Here is a 22629-nt window from a genome sequence, read left to right as displayed (position 1 = left end):
AATGTGAGCACCGCCAGGCGGCTCTCTTGCGCTGGGTTATGTTTGTGCCCCTTTCCGATAGGAACCCGAAGTTTAGTTGGTGTTATTTTCTTCCTATCTCTAGGACGGGGATCGTGAGTAGAACACAACGCGCCGTTGTTGACGGCAGGGGCGGCGCGCTGCTCATGACGTAAGCATCCTATCCGGAAGCTTGAGCGCGGCGATGGCGGCCTCCATAGGCGGCAACGTGACTCAAAAGCGCTGAGGAAGAAATCTTCAAATTCTGAGGTAAGATTAGTCCCTTGGTTGAAAGGCTGGAGGTCTTGTCCCGCAGGAAACACGCGCGTGTGACTTTCTTCTCAGAGCGATCGCATTCATCAGACTCGCGTCTTATGTCTCTATCACATGTAGGAGACGCAGGAAACTGGCTGGCGAAGCTGCCCCTCAGTTTCAGGGAAAGCTTCAGGAGAACCCTGCTAGACCCAAATTTAGTCCAGTATCTTATTTTCAACGAAGACAGAGAAGCCCACAGGCAAGGGATTAATGGCAGCAGCATCTCTCCACAGCTGTCTGTTCCTAGTATCCTGATGTATAAGTGAATACTGCCTTTGAATGTGGACATTCTGTTGAGCTATCCTGGCTCATTGCTATTGATAGCTTTCTGAACTAGTGACCATCTCCAGCACGTAAAGAAGTACTTTTATTTGGTCTATTCTGAACCTCCAATCCAATTTCATCTGGTGATCCTAAGATTCTAATATTATGAAAGAGGCAGAAAATGTTCTATTTACTTTTTCCATGCTATACATAACATGTGTTTCTTTCTCTCTCTGCTCCACCTTCACCTCAATTACCTTTTTTTTGGGGGGGGGGGAAGAAATGACTCCAAAAGCTTCTCTTTTGGCTATGCTGAATTGTAATTATTGAAGCTGAAGTCCAGCAATACCTGGAGTATCCCAACACATTGACTATTCCTGGTTTGTGAAGTCAGGAATGTTGTTCTGTCTTGTACATCAAGTTCTTTGTAAGCTGTAGTCCTAAACATGCTTATTAACTATGGTGTTAGTAGCTGACATTGACTGAGAGTTTTGTTTGGATTGCGCTAATATTGACTTTGCTTGCTTTCCACCACCCTTAAGAAACTCAAACGGCAGTGCTCTGAGTTTTTTCTTTTCTGTAGTTTTATCAAAGGGCTGTAGCTCAGTGGTAGAGCATGGAAACATAAGGTTATTGATTCAACCTCTTGCATCTTCAGGTAGGGCTGGGAATGTCCCCTGTCTGAAATTCTGAAGAGCTGATGCCAGTTACTGTGGACAGTACTTGGCTAGATATGTCAGTGGTCTGACTAAGTATAAGGCAGCTTTCTATACTCCTATGATCATTTACTCCCTAGACTTCATGTCAGTTCAGTTTGTGATTGCTTTGCACAAGATCCTGTGATCCTGGAGAACCTTAAGACAGTTCAGAGTTGTTTTGAAACCACTTGTTGCTTTACAAGTTCAGGATATATAGGTTTTGTTTTTGAGGCAAAATACTGATATGTACTGAGTTCCGTTAGAAGGGTTTGGACAGCTATTCTAGTCTGCTTTAGATACAGAATACTGCCAAATATTGAAGCTGTATAATGAGGAACAAAATACTTGTTTTAGATGAGTATTAAAATGTATCATGTCAGTCAAAATGAGGGAGAGTAGGTTAGTTCATAGGGGTAACGAATAGTTTGTGAATTGCTTTAAAATTTGCAGTACATGTTTGCTTAGTATTATAGATAGATTTCAGTGTTTTGTGTACTCTTGTTCTCCCCTCCTCAGAAGCCTGTTCTACTTTCACCATATGAAATTTGCAACGCTGGAAGATTATATTTTGCTACTTGAAGAACTTTTACTGTACTTAAGATAAAATGGCTGAGTACAAACCTGTTAAAGTTCAGTCTTTTCCAAAGCTTGGTGAGAAAGTAACAAAGGATACTTCGTACTGGAAGAATTTCAAGGTAATAATACATTGTTTCAATCTCACTAATTTGACTTGGAGATTGAAAGAGAATGCATGGAAACTTTGCATTTGAGTTCTGTGCTTCCTTATATTAGAATAATATATATATATATATATATATATATATATATGGTTTTCTTAAATAGGTGTACCTCTGCTGCAATTATACTGCTTTGTTATGACACTAGAGTGCAAAGAAAAATTTAAAACCTTTAAAAAACAGCTATAATGAAACAGAGAAACAACAATGCAAGTACATGAATTAAATAATCAGATGAAATCCTGTACATGCAATTCCATATAGGAGTTATAGCACTAAAACAAATAAAACCTAGTACATTTTTGAATGGTTTTTAAAAGTTTGTAATCTAATAAATATTTTAACATTTTTATCTTCTCTCTCACTTTTGTAAATATCCTGTTAAAGGAACTGTCTTAAGAACACAATGTTAATTATGTTACCATTTTTTTAAGGCTCCTATTCAGATAAAGGAGTTTGGTGCAGTGAACAAAATAGACTTTTCTCCAGTTCCTCCATATAACTATGCTGTCACAGCTTCATCGAGGGTAAGGTTTAAAATATAGTCCAGTTTTCATAGCCTCTTCTTGTACTTGTATTATATAGGGCTCTGCTAAGTTCGCTTGCACACTTATTTTGTCTGCTTCTGTTGCAGCTGCGGAAGTAACACCATAGGACTGTGCTGCCTTTATCTGCAAAGGGCCTTTACAAGCCCGTTTGCCTCCATAAAGCCCTGTTGAAATTTTTGTTGTATACAGATAATTATCACCTGATTGTTTGGGGCATTAGGATACATGCATTATTTAGAAAATAAACCAAAAAGGGATGAAACATATGCTGGAAGGAAAAGCATTTCTGGCAATGGAAGGATGGGGGAAAACTTATTACTTAAGCAGCAAAAGTTTATTTATATATTGTAATTCTTGATGACAGGGATGCGGGAGGCGCTGTGGGTTAAACCACAGAGCCTAGGACTTGCCGATCAGGTCGGCGGTTCAAATCCCCACGACGGGGTGAGCTCCCGTTGCTCGGTCCCTGCTCCTGCCAACCTAGCAGTTTGAAAGCATGTCAAAGTGCAAGTAGATAAATAGGTACTGCTCCAGCGGCAAGGTAAACGGCATTCTCTCTCCCATCCCTTGCAAGCCAAATTTGACAGGTAGGTGGGACCACCTGTTTGTCAATCACCTGACATCACAATGATGCTTGCATGGTTTGAAATCAAATCAAATGTATAGCCTGGAAGTGGTTCACAAAACCCAATTGTCCACTGAGTGTTGCACTTTTACTTTGTCCCGTCTAAGTAACTGGTTGCCATTCAGACCAATGGGGTGGGGGTGGGGAATTAATTTTTCAGGGCTGTCATTGCATTAGTGGAAAACCCTGCCCCTTATCATCATCCATTTTTGACACTTTATGCTCAAATTCCATAGAGGAATATACCTTTGTGCACAGAGCCTACAGGACCAAATCTCCCCCTCTCCATCCATGAAGGGCCTTGTGCTAACAATAGATGGAATGAATGGCTGAAGTCCAGCAACAATACTGCTATTGGGCAAAAGAGATAGTTTGGTATTTCAGTTGCTTCTGGTTGTCATGCTCTCCATGTACACATTACATTTTGTTCTAGATCCACATTTACGGTCGATACTCTCAAGAACCAATCAAAACCTTCTCTCGCTTCAAAGATGTAGCATACTGTGCTACGTATCGAGATGATGGGAAGTTGCTGGTTGCTGGCAGTGAAGAGGGCAGCATTCGACTCTTTGATACCAGTGGAAGAGCAGCGTTGCGACAGTTTGATGGCCATACTAAGTAAGAGAGCATATTTTACTTAAAACAGGTCCATTCTGCAAATATTTGTGTTACACTCTGCAAGGTCACTGGGTATTGAAAATGCATTTAATGAGTGCTTTTTGGGTAATCACAATGCATCAAGCTTGTAGCCTGCATTTTGCACTGAATTTTTCTTTGATGACTTCCCATTTGAACCTTCCTGCCAAATTGAGCTTTGTGTACCTTCGTCTTGAGAGCTTTGATTGCTAAAGATCCATGCAAGGCTTTGTCAGTTATGGTCCTGCTGTTCTGGAATACTAGTCACCTAAGGAAACTGGTTCACACCTCAGTCCATTCCAGGTGGCTCACTTTAGTATGTCTACTTTTCTTTTTCATGATGTACAAAAGCAGGAAATTTCATTTAGCTTTCTGGTGAATTCGTCACATCAGACCACACATCCAAGGTCATCTCAGCAGAATATTCTCAGGATTTCCAATTCCTGGATTTGCCTTGAAAGCTTTTGTGTCTAGGTCCTTTAGACATTTGTCAGTAGTAAACTGCCTTACAGGCTTGTTGTGAGGATAAAATGGGGAGCGGAGGCCCATGTATGCCTCCTTGAACTTGGAGGAAAGGTGGGATATAAATGTAGCCGTCATCACCATAAATAATACTGGAGATGAATGGAAAATTCATGTATGTGACCAAACGTTCCAAAGGACTAATTTGGGGAACTTTGAATCTTTCTTTTTAGAGCAGTACATGTTGTGGGCTTTCTATCCGATAAATTCCGAATAGTATCTGGAGCAGATGATTACACATCAAAGGTGTGGGACATTTCATCCGCATCAGAAATCGTATCCTACAACGAGCACACAGACTATGTGAGATGTGGCTGTACTAGTAAACTGAATGCTGATCTTTTTGTAACAGGTTGGTGGTTCACGTTCTACTTCTCTGGGTCACTGCTGGGCACACTTTCTTTGTAGATATTGCAGGTTTACCATAAAACAGAGCTGGAGAATCAGGGCTGGAGGCCAAATGCAACCCTTCATGTCACTCTATTTGGCCCTTGGTTCTTTTTCCCTATGCCCCCCTCCAGCACATGATCTGGCTAGGCCACACCCCTCACCAGCCCCATTTCATGCCCTCCTTGAGTGCTTTTGCCTGGCTGGAGTATGTCCTTGAACTTTGATAATGGCTACTTAGTTTCCTGGATGGGAGGACAGAGAGGTGTATATGTGAGACAACTAGCCTGCTCCTCACAAAGGTACATTTATTGCTCTGCTCACTTTTGCCCCTGGCCCCACCCACCACTGGCATTTGGCTCTTGGGAGGTTGCCCAGAAAAGAATGTGACCTTCAGGCTGAAAGAGTTTCCCCATTCCTGCTATAGAAGGCTTGCTTTCCTTATTGCTCTGTAACCGCCATTTGCTTCTCTAATTTAATGCCTTCTTAATATTGTGTTAGGGGATGTGGGTGGCACTGTGGGTTAAACCACAGAGCCTAGGACTTGCAGATCAGAAGGTTGGCAGTTCGAATCTCTGTGACAGGGTGAGCTCCTGTTGCTTGGTCCCTGCTCCTGCCAACCTAGCAGTTCGAGAGCATGTCAAAGTGCAAGTAGATAAATAGGTACCACTCCGGCGGGAAGGTAAACTGCGTTTCCGTGTGCTGCTCTGGTTCACCAGAAACGGCTTAGTCATACTGGCCACATGACCCGGAAGCTGTACACCGGCTCCCTCGGCCAATAAAGCGAGATGAGCGCCGCAAACCCTGAGTCGGTCACGACTGGACCTAATGGTCAGGGGTCCCTTTACCTAATATTGTGCTGCTTGCAAATTTTTGTGGGCTCTGTTCAGGCAGAATGATTTTCTGCTTAAGCTGAATTTTTTTTTTGCACTTTCATTTTCTTTTCTTCATGCTTGATCTAAGTAGAAGTCATTGCATAAGAAGACATAATTGTAGTTGGCTCATTTAAAAATATTGCAGCCCAGACATTATGGGCGATGAGAGAGGAGTCACTAAATGGTTTCCATGGATTAAAATCACAAATCAAATGAAAACAAGATTCAAACCCCACAAGTGTTTGCTGCACTCTTTTTAGTGAGCAATTTATTTTAGACTTGATAACAGTAACTTCTGGAATCATGCTTGGGTAAAGTGGTGTGTCCCTTCAGAACTGTTGCTTTCAGTGTGATTTGGTGTGGAAGGGTGAGATGTAGTTGATCATTGATGTTTTATATTAGTCCCGTGGCTGTTTCAGTAATACACATGCTTTGGGTCTGGGGGGGGGGGGGGTTGCACCTAGAACAACATTCTGTTATTCTATGTATGTTAAAATCTTGGGGTTGCATCCAGCTAAGTCATATGCAGTACAGACTCATTGAAATAGTAGGCTTGTAGTCATGATGTCAACTGTTACAACCCTCAAACTCTTCTTTTTCCTTATTTCTGGGATGCCTTCTAGGTTCATACGATCATACTGTGAAAGTGTTTGATACACGGGCAGAAAAAAGCGTCATGACGATAGAACATGGGCAGCCGGTTGAGAGTGTTAATCTCTTTCCTTCCGGAGGTCTTCTTGTGACTGCAGGTATTTCAGCAAACGGGCAGTTTCCCTCCCTCCCTCCTTCCACCCAACCATACAGCTTGTTTCTAGTTCTGTCTGCAATGATTCTCTTATTTATTTCCCTCTTTGTCATCGATAGAGGGTGCAGACCCTAGTGACAAGAGTGTGCTTCTGCAAGGTTCTGTACCATTTGTGGCTGAAGCCCTGTGCTTGCTAGATAGTAGCTTCTAAGTCTTTTTTCTTTTTTCAAGGGTATATTGAAATGCTGTTTTCAGTCTTGGTTTTCCATCATCCTTTTAAGAAAAAAACATGCAAGATTGACTTTGGAGTGTCAGAGGGAGATATGTGTGTCTTTCCTTTTGCTGCTGTTCATGTAGGTCTCTGTGTATAATGCAGTCTGTATGGGAGACAAGTGCTTCCTACTGTAAGGGGATGTTTTATCTTCTATTAGATTATATGTTCTGGGTGGGGAATATGTGGTCCTCTAGAGATTGCTGTGCTACAGCTCCCACCATCCCTGATCAGTGGCCAGGCTAGCTAGGGCTGATGGCAGTTGCAGTTCAGTAACATCTAGAGGGCCATAAGTTCCCCCACCTATCATCCCTAGCTAGCAGGACCATTGGTCAGGGACGATGGGGATTGTAGTCCCCAAAACAGCTGGAGATCCAAGTTTGGGAAACCCTGGCCTAGAGGGAAAATTGTGGCATGCCTATGAAATGCCTTGTTTACTATTTGTGTACAAATAATCCTTTCTTTTTAAAAGGTGGTCGTTATGTTAAAGTCTGGGACTTCCTTAGAGGAGGACAGTTACTAGTGTCCTTGAGAAATCACCATAAGACTGTAACCTGTTTGTGTCTGAGTAGCTCTGGTCAGAGACTGCTTTCCGGCTCACTAGACAGGTTTGTATTTTTCAGTTTCTCTTACTGGCTTTTTAGAGAGCTTTCCATGTAGAAGTGTAATTCCATACACAGAGCTGTGTGTTTTCTGTTTTGTCTTGCAACTGGTTAAAGGTGCCTTTATCACCATTAGCTTTCAGAAGGAATTTCAGAAAAATTTCTTTTTACCCAGGAATTTGGTGGAATTCTGCTCCTGGCAACACGAAAATCGCTGGATGGAAGAATGGTTGTTGTTGTTGTTTTTACATGCAATTGTTTTCAGAAAGTTTTTGCTTTGTTTTTGTCTTTAAATTGTGGATTTGTTTGCTGTCTTGGGCTCCCTCGGGAGGAATGGTGGGTTATAAATTCAATAAACAAGCAGACTGCAGAATGTAGAGCTGGATATACAATTTAGCAGCGTTCCTAGAATATTGACTTGCGTGCATTCTTACTCTACTTCTGGTTTCCCCCTTCACTAAAAGATATGACTTGAAAATATGGGTTTAGCCACATATTTAAAAAAATTTTTTTTTTTTTGCAGCAACTGGGTGCAAGTCACATTTTCATGAAATATTTAACCTACTCTGAAATCAGTATTTTTGTTTTCTCTTTGTAGGCATGTGAAGGTTTACAGTACAACTTCCTACAAGGTCGTCCACAGCTTTAACTATGCAGCATCTATTCTCAGTCTTGCCTTGGCAGTAAGTACTAAAATAAACCTTCTGGCAAGTGATGACTACCTGACAATTTGAAAATTGAGCTTAGACACACACTAGGTCACACACTGGCTTCTTCATAGAATTGTAGGATTGGTAGGCACCCCAAGAGGTTTCTTTCAGTTGTGCTTGCAATAATGGTATGGAAGCAATGTGGAAAACGCCCCCCCCCCCCCTGAAAGGGGTCTGTCTGGAATGTATTGCACCAGGTTTTCTTTCAAATAGATATTGTTTGCACCAGGCAGGTGATTACAGGTGAGGTGACAGTACTGCCCAAAGCCATCTTAGATCGCCTTAATTGTCAATAGGTACATGAACCATCGAATTTGGCAAGTTAAAGGCTGTTGGCACCAATGCCGATCACTTCAATCCCTCAAGCACTGGACAGCACAATCCTATGCATGCTTATCTTTAAATAAACCCTGTGGAACTTGCTTTCGAATAAGCATGCATAAGATTACATTATTAGACTAGAAGAAGTTGCTGGGGCGTAACCTCACCTGGGTCACAGCTCCATCATACATTTAAAGCTCTCTTGTTCCTCTTTAAGAGTCGTCCCCACCCCCAAGAATGCTTGGAGCTATAGTAGTTGTTAAGGGAGCTGAGAGGTGTTAAGAGGCCCTTAAACGGAGTACGGTACCCAGGATTTTTTGCAGGAGGGAAGCTATGACTTTTAAAAGGGAATGAGAGTGCCTGAAATATGTGTTGTGGATGTAGCCTAGGCCAGGTAATTAGGGACAGCCTTTAACTTGATTCCATTCTTGATGTCTTTTCACAACTGCCCTCTGCTCAGAATAGGATATTAGAAGCCATTGTTTCCTTATTTTATATACTGCCCTGATACCTAACTGCTGAAGGGCAGCTAAAAAAAATCTCTTAATAAAATAAATGTTACCCAAGGCAATTCTTCTTTGCTGTAAATGGGAAGCTTTAAATTAAAGACAGAGAACTAAAAATGTGTGTCTGAGTTAGTTTCTGGGTAAGCAAGCCTGTTTCTCTTTCTTTTTAGCCTGAGGATGAATCTCTAGTTGTAGGCATGACAAATGGAATACTGAATGTTAAACACCGGAAGCATGAAGGTGCAAGAGAGCTTCTTCAGCAGAGGAGAAGGCCCGCCTATAGGACCTTTGTGAAAGGAAAGAACTACATGCCGAAGCAGGTATGGAACAAAAGGATGCACAGAGCAAGTCCTGTTTTCTACTAGCAAAAGAGGTGCCTTAACAGATCATGTTTTTGAAACTGAGTAACAAAGACTTAAGGGGAAGTTAGTTAGGCAGCAACATTTCATTGACTGATCAGTTGGAGGAACTTAGGAAGCTGCCGTATACTGAATCAGACTGTTCCTTACTTTTAGTGTACAGTGGTACCTCGGGTTACATATGCTTCAGGTTACAGACTCCGCTAACCCAGAAATAGTACTTCAGGTTAAGATCTTTGCTTCAGGATGAGAACAGAAATCGCACAGTGGCAGCGGGAGGCCCCATTAACTGAAGTGGTGCTTCAGGTTAAGAACAGTTTCAGGTTAAGAACGGACCTCTGGAACAAATTAAGTACTTAACCCGAGGTAACACTGTACTGGGTGTAGGGGAAAATAAACTTGACAAGAACAAAATGTATCTGGTTTTGCATTTCTACGGCAGGATAAACTATGCAAACAATACAAAGGTGATATTGAAGTAGGTGGGATGGTGATTTGTGGGTTTTATCATGGATTGTCTCTCCCTTCATCTTTTAGGAGGATTTCATTGTCAGTAGGCCTGCCAAAACTTATTTGAAGAAATATGATAAGCTCCTGAGAAGTTTCCAGGTTTCTAAGGCTCTTGATGCTGTACTTGAGGTAAGCTAGTAGGACTTGAGTCACCTTTTAGATTGGGTGATTCTGTTTCAGTTACACTATTGTACCGTAAAATTCTTTCCAGTGAATCTGCCATAAACAAAGGCCTTCTATTGTTCATAGGGCTGTGTACAACTAAATAATTGTGCAGAATGGCTCCCACAAGTACAACAGAACTTGCCCTTCCTCTGCTCTGGGGTCCCTCCAGCTCTGGATCAGATTTGGGGGAACGTGGAGGGAGGAGAGGGAGAGGCTGTTCCATTGTGTTTGCAGTAGTCATCATGTACAGTCAGTAGAGATAAAGCCCATAGTTACAGCATGGATGTTACTGCCAACAGTGGGAAATCTCATGAAAAGGTTGTTGTGTATTTTTGTTGTAGTTGGCATCCATCTGTCTCGAGAGACAGCGCAGTGCACCTTCGGGGGTGAAGTCAAACTCTTGTGTCAGCAACACCAAAGCGACCTCCCCGTAGTGCAAGCCTGAGCAGTGTGTATGGAGGTCCTGGGCTGCCCAGGCAAAAAGACCGCCCACTCAGTCTCGCTGATGTGGTCCAAAGCACAGCGAAGCAATACGTTTGGCACCAGCTGCAGGAGTTGTCGGAAGGAGGCGTACAAGGCGCCACCCAACTGTCTTAGGGACCCCACTCCATTTGTGTAGGGTTTACTCCTGAGCCTTAATGAACTAAAAAATACTCAAGTACCTTTTTATATTTGATGAGCCATGCTTTCTACTGTTTTATATACTTATACCAGAAAGCAAAACTCACAAGTGCTAGTCTTGGAGTAACTGTAGAGTGGTCCTTTCTGCCTGGCTGATGATGGCCCTGCAGACCTTTCCATCTGGCCCTGGGACTCTTCCCAGGCCACACCCCTCACCAGGTCTGCTTTCCTGTGTCCTTGAGTGTATTTGCCTACTAGAATGTGTCCTGGATTCCTGATTATGCCACACATTCTTGGACAGAGGGAGATGAATGAGAGTATGTAAAACTAATCTATACATGTCAAGCTTTTCATTGCTCTACCTATTTTTCTCTCTGGCCTCGCCTAGCGCTCATATGTGGCCCTCAGAAAATTGCCCAGAAAGAAATGCAGCCTTCTTGCTGAAAAACATTCCCCAGCTCTAGTCTAGCCAAAATCTACAGACTCTTATCACCACTGCTGGGCATGGGCTCCATTTGTAGAAATAACATCTTATTTTGGTTGGGAATAGAAGCCAGAGTTGTAGATGTTTCACTTGATGGTCCTTGAGCAGCTCCTTGCTATTAAAGGACTGACAGGAACTGGAGGCTTAGAAGCCCAATGAGCTGTCCCGTTAATGAACTTTAGATACATTCTGAATGCATTCCCTTTTCTTTATGGACAAGGCATGATTCAAATTGCTTAAGTTCATGCAACCCCCTTTCTTTGTGCTTCTAGGATTCCGCAAGGAAAAAGCCACCTGAAGTTATAGTCACGCTCTTTCAGGAATTAAACCGCAGAGGAACCTTGAAAAACGCACTCGCAGGGAGAGATGAAAAACAGCTCAGTGTCCTCCTTTCTTTCTTGATAAGGTAATTGCTTTCGTAATTGTGTTTTCTGGGCCAAAAAAATGGGCTACAGATTGGGAGAAATGGCACTGGGCATCTGCTTCCTAAAGCAAGGCTTTCAGACAGTTCTGCCATGTCAAAGTGGAACAAAGAAAGGTCAGCTTGTGAAGGTTTGGGTGGGATGATCACAGGAACCCAGTCCTGGCAAAGCACTGCTTAGCTTCTATGTACACATCTGAAATAGATGCCTACAGCCAGAGAGCCAGCAAGTTAGGTCAGATCGGCAGATGCAATTCAGCCCCCCCCCCCCCCCGCTTTTAGCTCTCACCTCTCCTCTTCGGATTGCTGCAGCTGGCAGAATAACTGGAGGAGCAGAAGGAGCTATTGAGACGTTACTGGACAACAACTCCCCTTATCCTTGGTCATTGGCCATCCTAGCCAGGGCTGATGGAAGTTTGAGTCTCTGCAGCATCTGCAGTTCATAATGTTGGCTACCCCTGCTTTTTAACAACTTTATAGCCCCATAACTTCCTTTCCCTGCCTGGCACATGGCATCTGTTCCTTCTTTTCAAAAGTCATTGCGTTTGCAAGCTTCTTAAAAAGAAATCCTTTGCCTGAAAGTTGTGGCTCTCTTCTCCTTTTCATGCATCACCTCTGGTTTCATGAAGCCCAACTATCTAGCTGTTTAGAGGTGGAAGTCCTCCATGTACATTAGTACCTCGGGTTAAGAACTTAATTCGTTCTGGAGGTCCGTTCATAACCTGAAACTGTTCTTAACCTGAAGCACCACTTTAGCTAATGGGACCTCCCGCACCGCCGCTGTGTGATTTCTGTTTTCATCCTGAAGCAAAGTTCTTAACCCGAGGTACTATTTCTGGGTTAGCGGAGTCTGTAACCTGAAGCGTCTGTAACCCAAGGTACCACTGTATGTGATTCTTTAATATGGATGTTGGAATGGTATAATCCTTAATTCTTACTTATTCTGAATACCTAGCTCATAGAAGAGAGGTAAATATGATTGGTAGAAGTACCCTCACTTCCTCTCTTGTTAACAGAAATAGGATGGAAGGGAAGGAACTTTGGTAGCCAGCAGTTGTCCTCTATTTCTCACTTGCATCTCACCATCTCCATACAGCACCTTCTCCCTATGACAGAGAACATAGCCTTCAGTGTGTTACTTCTACAATAGTGAAAATTGCTAACATCTGGCTATTAACTTGCAGACACGTGACTGATGCAAGATTTGCTCCTGTGCTGATAAACATTGCAGAAATGATTATAGGTAAGTACTAATATCTGACAATACTAATAGAATTGATTCATACCCAGGTAACCCAAGACGCCCTTTTTCTGTTCACAAAGAAGGATGCCCATGCTATGTATTGGTATGGCCTTTGCTTTGTGTACAAGGCTTTCTTACACTACCATGATAACCAATTTAATAGAAGTTTGTGGTCTGAAGGTGCACGATGTGGGTCGGGATCTGGTTAGTGACTGGATGAGAGATCGTCTGATCGCTGCATGTGCCATCCTGAATTCTACTATAGAAGAAAGATGGGAAAGGCATGGGGTCAGGCAAGGGGCACTGCAGTAGGAAAGAGGAAATTGGCTGAAACTGAGCGGAGACACCTTGTGATTTTTATTTCCTTGCTCCCACTGCAGCACCACTTTTCATCCCATGGCATTTCACAGGGGGCCCCGAATCCATAGTTCGTGCATCTTCAGAGGGCCGCAGTGGAGAGGAGGGGATGGGGAAATCCCCTTGCATGAATGTCCTTATGCTGTTGTGCCTCTGGATGCAAACCAATAATTAAACTTTACTTTTTCTTAAAGGCCTATGCATATTAAAAGATATTCACCTGGTATGTAAAAAGTGATTGGCTCTGAGGTCTTCTTTGAGCAGAAGACCAAGGACAGGGTGCTTCAATTGAAAAGATGCTGAGTTCACTTGCCACCCGCCCGATCTCTGGGTGGCTGAGACACCTTGATGTTCTGATGGAGATCATAGTTACTGGGCAGTTTGCTGTGTGAGAAGCTGACCCTTTTAAAGTCGACACACACAGTTTTGCTTGTGGCTGAATTTAAGCCCTTTCATAGAAAGCCTTCCATGCCAGTCCTGTCCTTTTTTTGCTTTCCACAGAGACTAGATAATTTATTACGGTCAAAGACCAGCTCACGTAACATAACAATAAAAACAGCATTCATAAAGATAAAAAATACAATTGGAGCAGATTGCAGCAATAGCTCATGAGTTAAAATTGAGATATATACATACACCCGTACAACTGAGATTTGGGCTACCATAAAAAAATTGACCCTGAGACTAATTGAAAGATGGTTGTGACTTACGTTGCCAGCTGCTTTGGAAGCTTGAGCAAAGCACTTTTATAAATGTGTTGATAATAATAAAAGGTTTCCTTCTAAAAAGCAAAATTAATAAAATATCTGCTTATAACAGTTATAAGGGTAACTGTTAATTGAACAATTTTGAAAGCACTTTTAGACCTCATTTTATTTTATTGAAAAAGCATTGTCTTTTTTTATAAACAATGACTGTCAGGATGATCATAGCATTTGTATTGCATTTATTAAACTTCTCACTGCCTCTTTCATTTGATGCAAGATGCAAGCCTGCAAAACCTTGCTGTCTTCAATAAAACGATTTTAGACTTTTTAAAGGTGCGGCTGGAAACTCGTTTTAGGCTTATAAGATGTGATAAACCCCAATAAGCAGGGAAGTTCCATTTTAACTTGTATCTCTTCCTTCGCAGAAATCTACATGCCTGTGGTTGGACAGTCCTCGGTTATTGACAGGCAATTTCTAAAACTTCAAAATCTCATTGAAAAAGAGATTGATCTCCAAGAAGAATTACTAGAAGTCTTGGGGATGATGGATGCACTGTTTGCTACCATGGCAAGAAAAAAGCCCATGGGACTGGACAAGGACAGTACTGATGGTTTATAGAGGGCACTGGAACAATGTCCATTGCTGGACAACGTCACCTGAGAGTTCATTGCATTTGATTCTTATTTTCACTATACCTTTCCTCCCAAAAAAGTATTGCTTTGAAGCAGGAGAAAAATGGCAGGGTATCTTTTTGAAGGGTACAAATTACTGGTGATTGAAGAACAAAGACCCTTTGGGATTTATCTTTTTTTGCCACAAGGTTTTTTGTTTTTTTTTTAATCAGAAGCAATTTAACTGTTAAAATATTTCTGCCTATATTGTGTAAAGTTGGACTTTATTTATACAAACCCATTGGGCCCTCAATTATATGGTCACAGACAGATAATTCAGGTATCTTCAGCTTTTTCTCCTTGCTTTCTTGAAGAGACATTTATGGAATACCCAGCTATTCAAATAGAAAGAAATATGGCAGTTTCAGTGAAATTAGATGGTGTCGTTTCTGATTTTAAATTTCTCACATGGAACCATTGGTGGTCAGTAAGGCCTGATTTCATGTTGGAAAACTATATGCGTGTTCTCAGCTTTTCAGCAGAATTCGTGCTATGTGTGTTAAATATGAAAATAACATCATGTTTAAATAGCATCTGATGCTGCTTATGATGAATATATTTCCCTTTTTTAAAATAACTTTAAATCCTAAGGATAAAATTTTTAACATCAACACTGACTTTGGCTACACTATTTATTCCAACTGATTAAAACACATGTTGAGTGTTTGCTAAATACATGGTTGATTTCTCCCCCCCATCACATCATAGGAATAGGAGCAGTGTGTCGACGAAGGGCTCTGATTATTCATAACTCTTTCTAATCCAAATGACAAGTCTGTTTTGTACAGTGATGCCAGGATTGCCCAATGGTGGCTATGTATGTTGATAATTGCCAAATATGTAAGAAGTTTACATTTGATCTGTACCATCATATTGTGCTTCAAATCAGCAAGTTATAAGTTAAGGTCTGAATATACTCGTTTTACTAAAATAGGAATATCATCGTTATCAGGAAAAAAATGTGTGCCTTTTTAAAGGTGAAAAGGCTCAGAAATGGGACCACCTCTTGTAACTTTCACACCAACAAGCAGCCTCTTCACTTTTAACATCTTTCAGTGCAAAGAATCCAGATGCTGGAAGCTTAGTAAACTGAAGAGGCTATTTCTGCTTCTGTTCTATGCTGGTGGAGGCACATGATCACTGAATAAGAAGCAGTTACTACCTAGCAAGTTAGTACCAGCTGGGTCCTCATCTCTTTTAGCCAGGGTTCTGGTTTAATCTAGTATATTTATGTTAAAAAGGTAATGGTAAAGGACCCCTAGATGGTTAAGTCCAGTCTAATTCGACCATGGGGTTGCAGTGCTCATTTCACTTTCAGGCCGAGGGAGCTGGCATTTCTCCGCAGACAGCTTTCCGGGTCATGTGGCCAGTGTGACTAAACTACTTCTGGCACAACGGAACACCGTGACGAATGCCAGAGTGCACGGAAATGCCGTTTATCTTCCCGCCTCAGCGGTACCTATTTATCTACTTGCGCTGGTATGCTTTCGAACTGCTAAGGACAAAGCAATGGGAACTCAACCTGTCACATGGATTACAATCAGCTAGCCTAAAAGGCTCAGTGGTTTAGACCACAGCATCACCTGCTGTTAGCAAGTTATATGTTAGCAAACTAAAAGCAAAACATGCTTTTTATATATGGAAGATTTTTTTCAGAGGTTGGATGCATTGAAGAAGATCTTGCTCAAACTAGAACTGCAAGCCATAAGGAAAATCTTCATTTGTATCCCTTCCTGGTATGCTTTTCTTCGTTAATTACATTGGCAGGGGGAATACAGTGGTACCTAGGTTTACGAACTTAATCCGTTCCGGAAGTCCGTTTTTAAACCAAAGCCATTCTTAAACTGAAGCACGCTTTCCCTAATGATGCCTCCCACCACCGGTGCCCATTGACCATTTGGATTCCGTTCTTAGACCGAGGTAAAGTTCGCAAACTGGGACACTCCTTCTGGTTTTGCGGAGTTCGTAAACTGAATAGTTTGTAAACAGGGCTGTTCTTTAACTGAGCTACCACTGTATCTGGATTTCCCCCCTAGAAGGCAGGGCTGATGAGAACTAAATGTGAACCTATACATCTGTTTAGAAAATATATGTGAATAGAGCTTCTGGAAGTAGCTCTTGCTGTCCATTGTGCTGTGGTCTATTGCTTATCTGTAGTTTTACCGAAGGGCTGTAACTCAGTGGTATCTTCTTTGCTAATGGAGCTTGTATGTGTTTGCTACCATCTTTGCTTGTGCTGAAGCCTGAGATGAGAGCTTCCCTTTTTTTGTAGGTGCTTATGCCACCTCTGCAGAAACAGAATGCTCACAGGTAAGTCTGAAACCTTGCCTTCTGGTGCCAGTAACCTGATATAGTTAACACATAGCCTAATTGCCTGTTTCAAGGTGAGTTATTCTTAGCTCAACTATGAGATGAGGTGGCCTCCAGATGAATCTCAAGTCCTGGGTCACAACAATGTTATGTTCTTTTCATAGGAAACCTTCAAACTTCTTCTAAAAATTATGACTTTGCAGTGAAACAGGTGACTGGTTTCGTTAGGGGTGGTGTAGTCTCTTCTCTCCGCCCCCCCCCCCCACTCCATTGTGCAGTAACGCAGAGAGATGGTTGTGAAATACAACCCAAGCAGTTTCAGTGAGAGAAGGAAATCCAAGATGCTTCCAGGGTCACTGAGAAAGCTTGTGTATGGACTTGGCATGTCAGTTGCGAATTCACCAGGGCTAGCCATTCCAGTAGTACAGCTTAATGACAGTTACAAATCACACAATCTTAAAGCTTAATTTGAGGTTTTCTTGCAGAGAAACGTGTTTAAAAACATGTTTTATTTTGTGAAAATATCATTTTTTTTCTGGAGGCCTGTAAGCTTTCATTGGTGCAATTGTCAGATGAATCGATCACCAGAAAACTTTAGTTGCTTTCTCAATGGGGGCTAATTTTAGTTGGTGGAATGGAGAGTTAAGAGCGCAATTGCAAGCAGGCCATTTTGGTTCCCGTGTACTGCTTAAACAGATGGGCGGTGGGTGGGGAGGAATGTGAGGATAACCTTACTTTCCAAGGGGGCCTTGTTAAAGTCATACATTTATCTCATACTGCTTTCACTGTCTGAAAAGATACCTGCCATGAAGATCCGTAATTTGCATATTTATTTAAAGATAATAAACTATAATGGCCTGTTTTTTTGAACCACAACCATCACCAATTTTATCTACTACATGCATTTTTAGAGAAAAGTGCAGCCTTTTAAAAATAAAAAAGTTGCATTACTTTAAGTGGCATGTCTGTTTCCAGTAATTTACATACAGATGCATGATGCTGGTTTTACTCTTTTGATTTTCAAAGTCCCAGCTTAGGAATGGGGAAACTTTGACCCTCCAAATGTTTTGGGGCCACAGCTCCCAACATTCCTGATCATTGGCCATGCTAGCTGGGGCTGATGGGAGTTGGAGTTCAGTAACCTCAGAGGGCCACAGGTTCGCCATCCCTCTCCTAACCACACTAATAGATTGCTTGATTGACCCCCTAAGATACCTAATTGAATAGCCTGCTGTTTGAAAGGGATGCTTATATATCTGATAGGATTCTTTATTAGAATGCTAAGTCTTTTGGGAAAGAAATTCAGTCTTACCCAAATGGCTTCAGAAACGTTTCAAAGAAATCAGAAGTATAGATAAACAGGAGTGAGATTTAATAAAGATAAACTGAGATGGAGTAGGAAGGAGAAAAGTAAATTAATTGTAAATGGAATGACTAAGAATCATACAAAATAAAAAAAATCCTTCCAGTAGCACCTTTAAGACCAACTAAGTTAGTTCTTGGTATGAGCTTTCGTGTGCAAGCACACTTCTTCAGATACACTGAAACAGAAGTTGCCAGATCCTTCTATATAGGATCCTTCTATATAGGATCTGGCAACTTCTGTTTCAGTGTATCTGAAGAAGTGTGCTTGCACACGAAAGCTCATACCAAGAACTAACTTAGTTGGTCTTAAAGGTGCTACTGGAAGGATTTTTTTTTATTTTGACTATGGCAGACCAACACGGCTACCTATCTGTAATAAGAATCATACACTTACTGCTAGTTAAGTTGCTCAAGGCAGGAGATACTCCTATTGAGATTGATGTTTCCCATGCATCACCATCTACGTGACCAGGAATATTTTTATAACTTGCTTCCAGATGAAAAGTTTGACATGGAGTAATACTGATTTATGGTGCAGAATTTCAGTATACAGTGGTACCTCGGGTTAAGAACTTAATTTGTTCTGGAGATTCGTTCTTAACCTGAAACTGTTCTTAACCTGAGGTACCACTTTAGCTAATGGGGCCTCCCGCTGCCGCCACGCCGCTGCCGCGTGATTTCTGTTCTTATCCTGAAGCAAAGTTCTTAACTCGAGGTTCTATTTCTGGATTAGTGGAGTCTGTAACTTGAAGCATCTGTAACCTGAGGTACCACTGTATAGTTAAGAATGCTGAACTCTTTTAACAGTAGACAAGATACTGTTTTTGTTTATTTGTAAAGCAAACAGAGTGTTATGATAGAGCTGTTGTTGCTTGTGCTTCATGTAGTCATTTGTTTGTTAAACCATCATTTGATTAAATGCTATTCACTACTTCTTTTTTTGGTAATGCTTCATAAACTGGCCCAACCTGTTTGATTAGCTGTAACAGTGGCCAAAAGAAATAAGTGGTTACTTTCAACTGTGGAAAGGGCCTTTGAACACACAAATAGGTTTGGGTGGTTCTTTTGTGCTTTAAATAATGTGTGAATACTGGTCATTGACCATAATAAAGAGACTGGTTGATTGGGTCATAATGTGAGAATCCATGCCCATATCAATTATTTGATCATAATTTAAGCCATATTAAGTTTGAGTACATAGTGTAGGGTAATTCTCCTTTCTCCATAAATGCTTCCACAGCTGCATCAGTGTCCCTTGTGCATCTTTGTGGCAGTGCTCCAGGGCTGCAATTACGTGCTAGCAGCAATGCTACGCAATCCAGTGGAACAATCCTAATATTTTCCAAGTTGTGAGTCCCATGGATGTCTGTAAACAAACTAGGGAAGTCCCAACTTTATTATGGGATGTCTTGCACTTGTATCCCCCCCCCTTCCTCCCTGTGAGGCAGATAAGCGCATGAGCAAAGTGGTCTCCTCTTCCCCAGTCATTTAACCTCTACCCTCAATGGTGCGCAAATATTCTTTTGCTGTGTCTCTTCGCAAATAACAGGAACAATCGGACGACTGCAACAGAATCCTCCAGGTTCTCTTTGGACTATCCTTGACCATCTCTTGAAGTCCAGCCTGGGCTGGCCTTAAGCTTATGCCCTGTGTCTCATAAACCGCCTGCTGCCCCCAAGGGCGCTTCAATGCAAGAACTGGAAGCAAGTTTCAACTGGCAGCAACGAATTTAATCACATTTATATCTCAAGGTGGTGTACATGGTTCCCTTCCCCCCTTGTATCCTCACAACAACCCTGTGAGGGAAGAATAGGCTGAGAGGCAGTGAGCAGCCCAAGATCACCCAGGGTGGATTTGAACTCTGGACTCCCACTCTGTGGTTAGTATGACACACTAACCACTACACTGCACTGCCTCTTTCTTGAGCCAAGCCAGCCCTGCTTTCAGAAAATGGCCACAAGCCTGCCTCTTTCTTATCTAAGGCTGGATTCCCAGAAAGGAAAGAAGGGCTGTGCATGTGGAAGGCCCCAGGTTCGAGTCCCAGCATCGCCAGACAGGGCTGGGATTGGGGGAAAAAACACGCCTGTCTGAGAACCCTGGAGAGCCACTGCCAGTCAGAGCCGGCATTACGGAGGTATAGGGGTGAATGGGCTGACTCTAGGCATGGACCTAATCCACGGGCACTAAGTACACTCGGCCTGAAAGCTTCTCCCTCCCAAGCCACCATTTTGGCAGCAGAGGCGACACCACATTTTGCCTCAGCTTGTCCCGGCACCTTTCAGGGCTTTTTCGTCGCCCGGGTGCAGCCGTTGCGTGGCGCAGGGCGGCCCGCTAGAGGTCGCTGCCCGGGAGAGTTTTCACACGCGCTCTGGGGAGCCGAGAAGCCCAGCCGCTCCCTGGCCGCTTGGGGCGGCCCTGCCGGCGCTCGGCAGCAACAAGTCGGATGGGGAGGGAGGGGGGGGGGAGGGAAGGATGGGCGGGCGGGCAGGCGGCGCCCGGCTCCGCCCCTCGGGAGCAGCAGTAGCTGCAGCAGCAGCAGCAGCAGCAGCCGGCGACGGTGCCGGGCAGGCAGAACCCCTCGAGGGCGCGCCAGTTCGGAGGTGGCGCCGGAGCGCTTCTTCGGCCCCCGGCTGCGCTCCAAGGGCCACTCCGGGACTCCTCTGGGGGAGCCAGCAACAGGTAATGCCCACACCGGGAGTTGGGACTCCGCTTTCTGGCGGGGCTGGGGGAGAAGGGACTTTTCCAAAGTCTGGCTTTCTGCTGTTTTTCTCAGCAGGTGTCTTTCATCTCTCTCTTTCCCATGGCGCCTTTGGCTTTAATAAGTGTGAGATACAGCAATTCAACAGGCGCAGCTTTTTTTTTTTTTTGCTATGCCAAGGCACTGTTTTGGTGGTTTGGTGCCTCTCCGCCCGCCCGCCCTCCCTTCCCTTCCCCTGGCAAAAGCTTATCTGCCTTTGTTGACAGTGAGAGGCAGAAATCCAACCGATGTAGCTTCTTGCTGCGGCAAGGCGTGATGGGGGAAAGGCTCACCTCTGCGATATCTGGCTGTCACGTAAAACGGTGGCACAACCTTGTCAGTGTGTGGGGTGCCAGGGAGAAAAAGGACTCTCTTCAAAAAGATTAGCTGAAGTTTCAGGGGGATATGCGTTGCGGTGGTGGCATTTTGTGTTTGCAGCCAAGTTTGCCAGGTGTATATACTCTGAAACAGGGGCGGGCAGACGGTAGATTGGGATCTGCCTGGTGATCTGCTGTAGACTGGGGAGGGTTTCTGATTCCCAGTAACAATTAACAATAGCAACAAGAAAAGCAACTTTCCTCACCTAAATTAGGCTGCTGAAATGAGGAAAGCCAAGCAGGTGTGGATTTTTGTGTGTAAGGACAGTCAGCTCTGTTCAAAACAAGTACTAAAACACCTTTCTAGGCTTAGCATTTGCTCAGAGGTGTTATTTAATTCTGTGTGTCTTTTGCACAGGATTCTGGCTGGTGCCTCTCGGGGTTGAAGTTAAACACAAACAAAGCTCTGAGAAGCCTGAAGTTTGCCCAACTCTTCTCCAAAAGGATTAGCTACTTTCTCATTATGTCTAATGAAATGTTCTGTGTAATTTGAAGGCTTGCATGCACACATCTACGCAATAGAGTGAATTTCGTTTAGTAAAATAACATATTGCTTTATCTTATTTTGCGGATCCAGGAGAAACTCAACTGCTTAGTCTAGGAATGGGGTGCTTGTGGCCTTTCAGATGTAGTTGGACTACAACTCCCATAATCCTTGACCATTGGCCAGGCTGGCTGGGTTACAGATCCCCTACCTTTGACCTACTCTAAGGCAGATTAGGCAAGGTGCATGTAATAGTCATGGTGGTGTTTGGGCCAGTGTGCCTGTGAACACCTACTTTTCCCTTCTGCCTGATTAAGAGTTCTGTGTGACTCAAAGGGATACATAGATGCATATGTCTTTGCAGCACCTATTTTCCGGGTCCAGTACAGCCACATCTGCTAGCTGGTCTCAGTCTTGTACTATATAACCTAGCTCTTCTGACTTGGGACTTGTCTGCACTGGTGCCATATGTAGCATGTCAAACTTGATTTCACAGTGAATTTCATGCATGGCTCACCTGTGGTATCTGCACAATGCAGCTGGCGTCTCAAAATGCCTGCGCTATAAACACCACACCACCTTCCCAAAGAGGTGTTGAACAATTTACAGTGCAACAAGTTGAAATGCAAACAGATTTTGCAGTTGGCCAAAATGAACTTGCAGCCCTAAGGAGCCTCCTCTGGTGTCACCTTTGTTGTAGGATCAGGGCTCGGCCATCCCAAGCCCTTATCTCTTTGCCTCCCTCCGTCCCTCAAAGGCATATACTGTTAGGCCTCCTTACTTTGGGTGGAGTTCTCGCCTGTCAAGTATCTTGCAGTCTAGGTTGCTGGCCAAACTAAGGGTTGTTGTTTCAATTTCTTTATTTTATTTGGCATACTGATTTCCACCTAGAACAATCGCCACCCTTTCTGGTTGCTTCTGACCATGGACTCAGAAAGGGTGATACCTGTCAAGCTCTAGCACACTCAACATGACCTCAAGCCCGACATGTCAGTCATTCTCCAAACTGGCGTTGCGTGAGAAATAAACGAATTAAATTATTAAAGGAGCTTGCAAGG

General features: G+C 43.1%; 2 protein-coding genes across 2 annotated transcripts in view; both read left to right on the top strand.

The window, feature by feature from the left end:
• The first annotated feature begins 103 nt into the window (after window positions 1-103).
• Window positions 104-14909, top strand: UTP15 (UTP15 small subunit processome component). Its single transcript, XM_080972830.1, has 13 exons — window positions 104-267; window positions 1791-1969; window positions 2446-2538; window positions 3618-3802; window positions 4516-4694; window positions 6228-6353; window positions 7093-7228; window positions 7821-7905; window positions 8930-9079; window positions 9656-9757; window positions 11171-11304; window positions 12504-12562; window positions 14052-14909. The coding sequence occupies exons 2-13, from the start codon at window positions 1880-1882 to the stop codon at window positions 14243-14245; spliced, it is 1533 nt and encodes a 510-aa protein (XP_080828956.1). The 5' UTR covers window positions 104-267; window positions 1791-1879; the 3' UTR covers window positions 14246-14909.
• A 5644-nt stretch (window positions 14910-20553) lies between these two features.
• ARHGEF28 (Rho guanine nucleotide exchange factor 28) overlaps window positions 20554-22629 on the top strand; it is a 126197-nt gene continuing 124121 nt past the window's right edge. The window contains exon 1 of the mRNA XM_080972231.1: window positions 20554-20652. The gene's annotated coding sequence lies outside the window, so the exon portion shown is untranslated. The remainder of the gene's footprint in view (window positions 20653-22629) is intronic.

The sequence above is a fragment of the Podarcis pityusensis genome, assembly GCF_964106645.2.
Source record: "Podarcis pityusensis genome assembly, chromosome: 11".
Taxonomy (NCBI): domain Eukaryota; kingdom Metazoa; phylum Chordata; class Lepidosauria; order Squamata; family Lacertidae; genus Podarcis; species Podarcis pityusensis.
This window is presented reverse-complemented; position numbering and strand designations above follow the sequence as displayed.

Bases quoted from the DNA above. Each gene is read 5' to 3' on its own strand.
- UTP15 (XM_080972830.1), top strand. From the start codon at position 1,880: ATGGCTGAGTACAAACCTGTTAAAGTTCAGTCTTTTCCAAAGCTTGGT. The intron at 3,803-4,515 runs GTAAGAGAGCAT...CTTTCTTTTTAG, and splicing joins CAGTTTGATGGCCATACTAA to AGCAGTACATGTTGTGGGCT. The intron at 6,354-7,092 runs GTATTTCAGCAA...TCTTTTTAAAAG, and splicing joins AGGTCTTCTTGTGACTGCAG to GTGGTCGTTATGTTAAAGTC.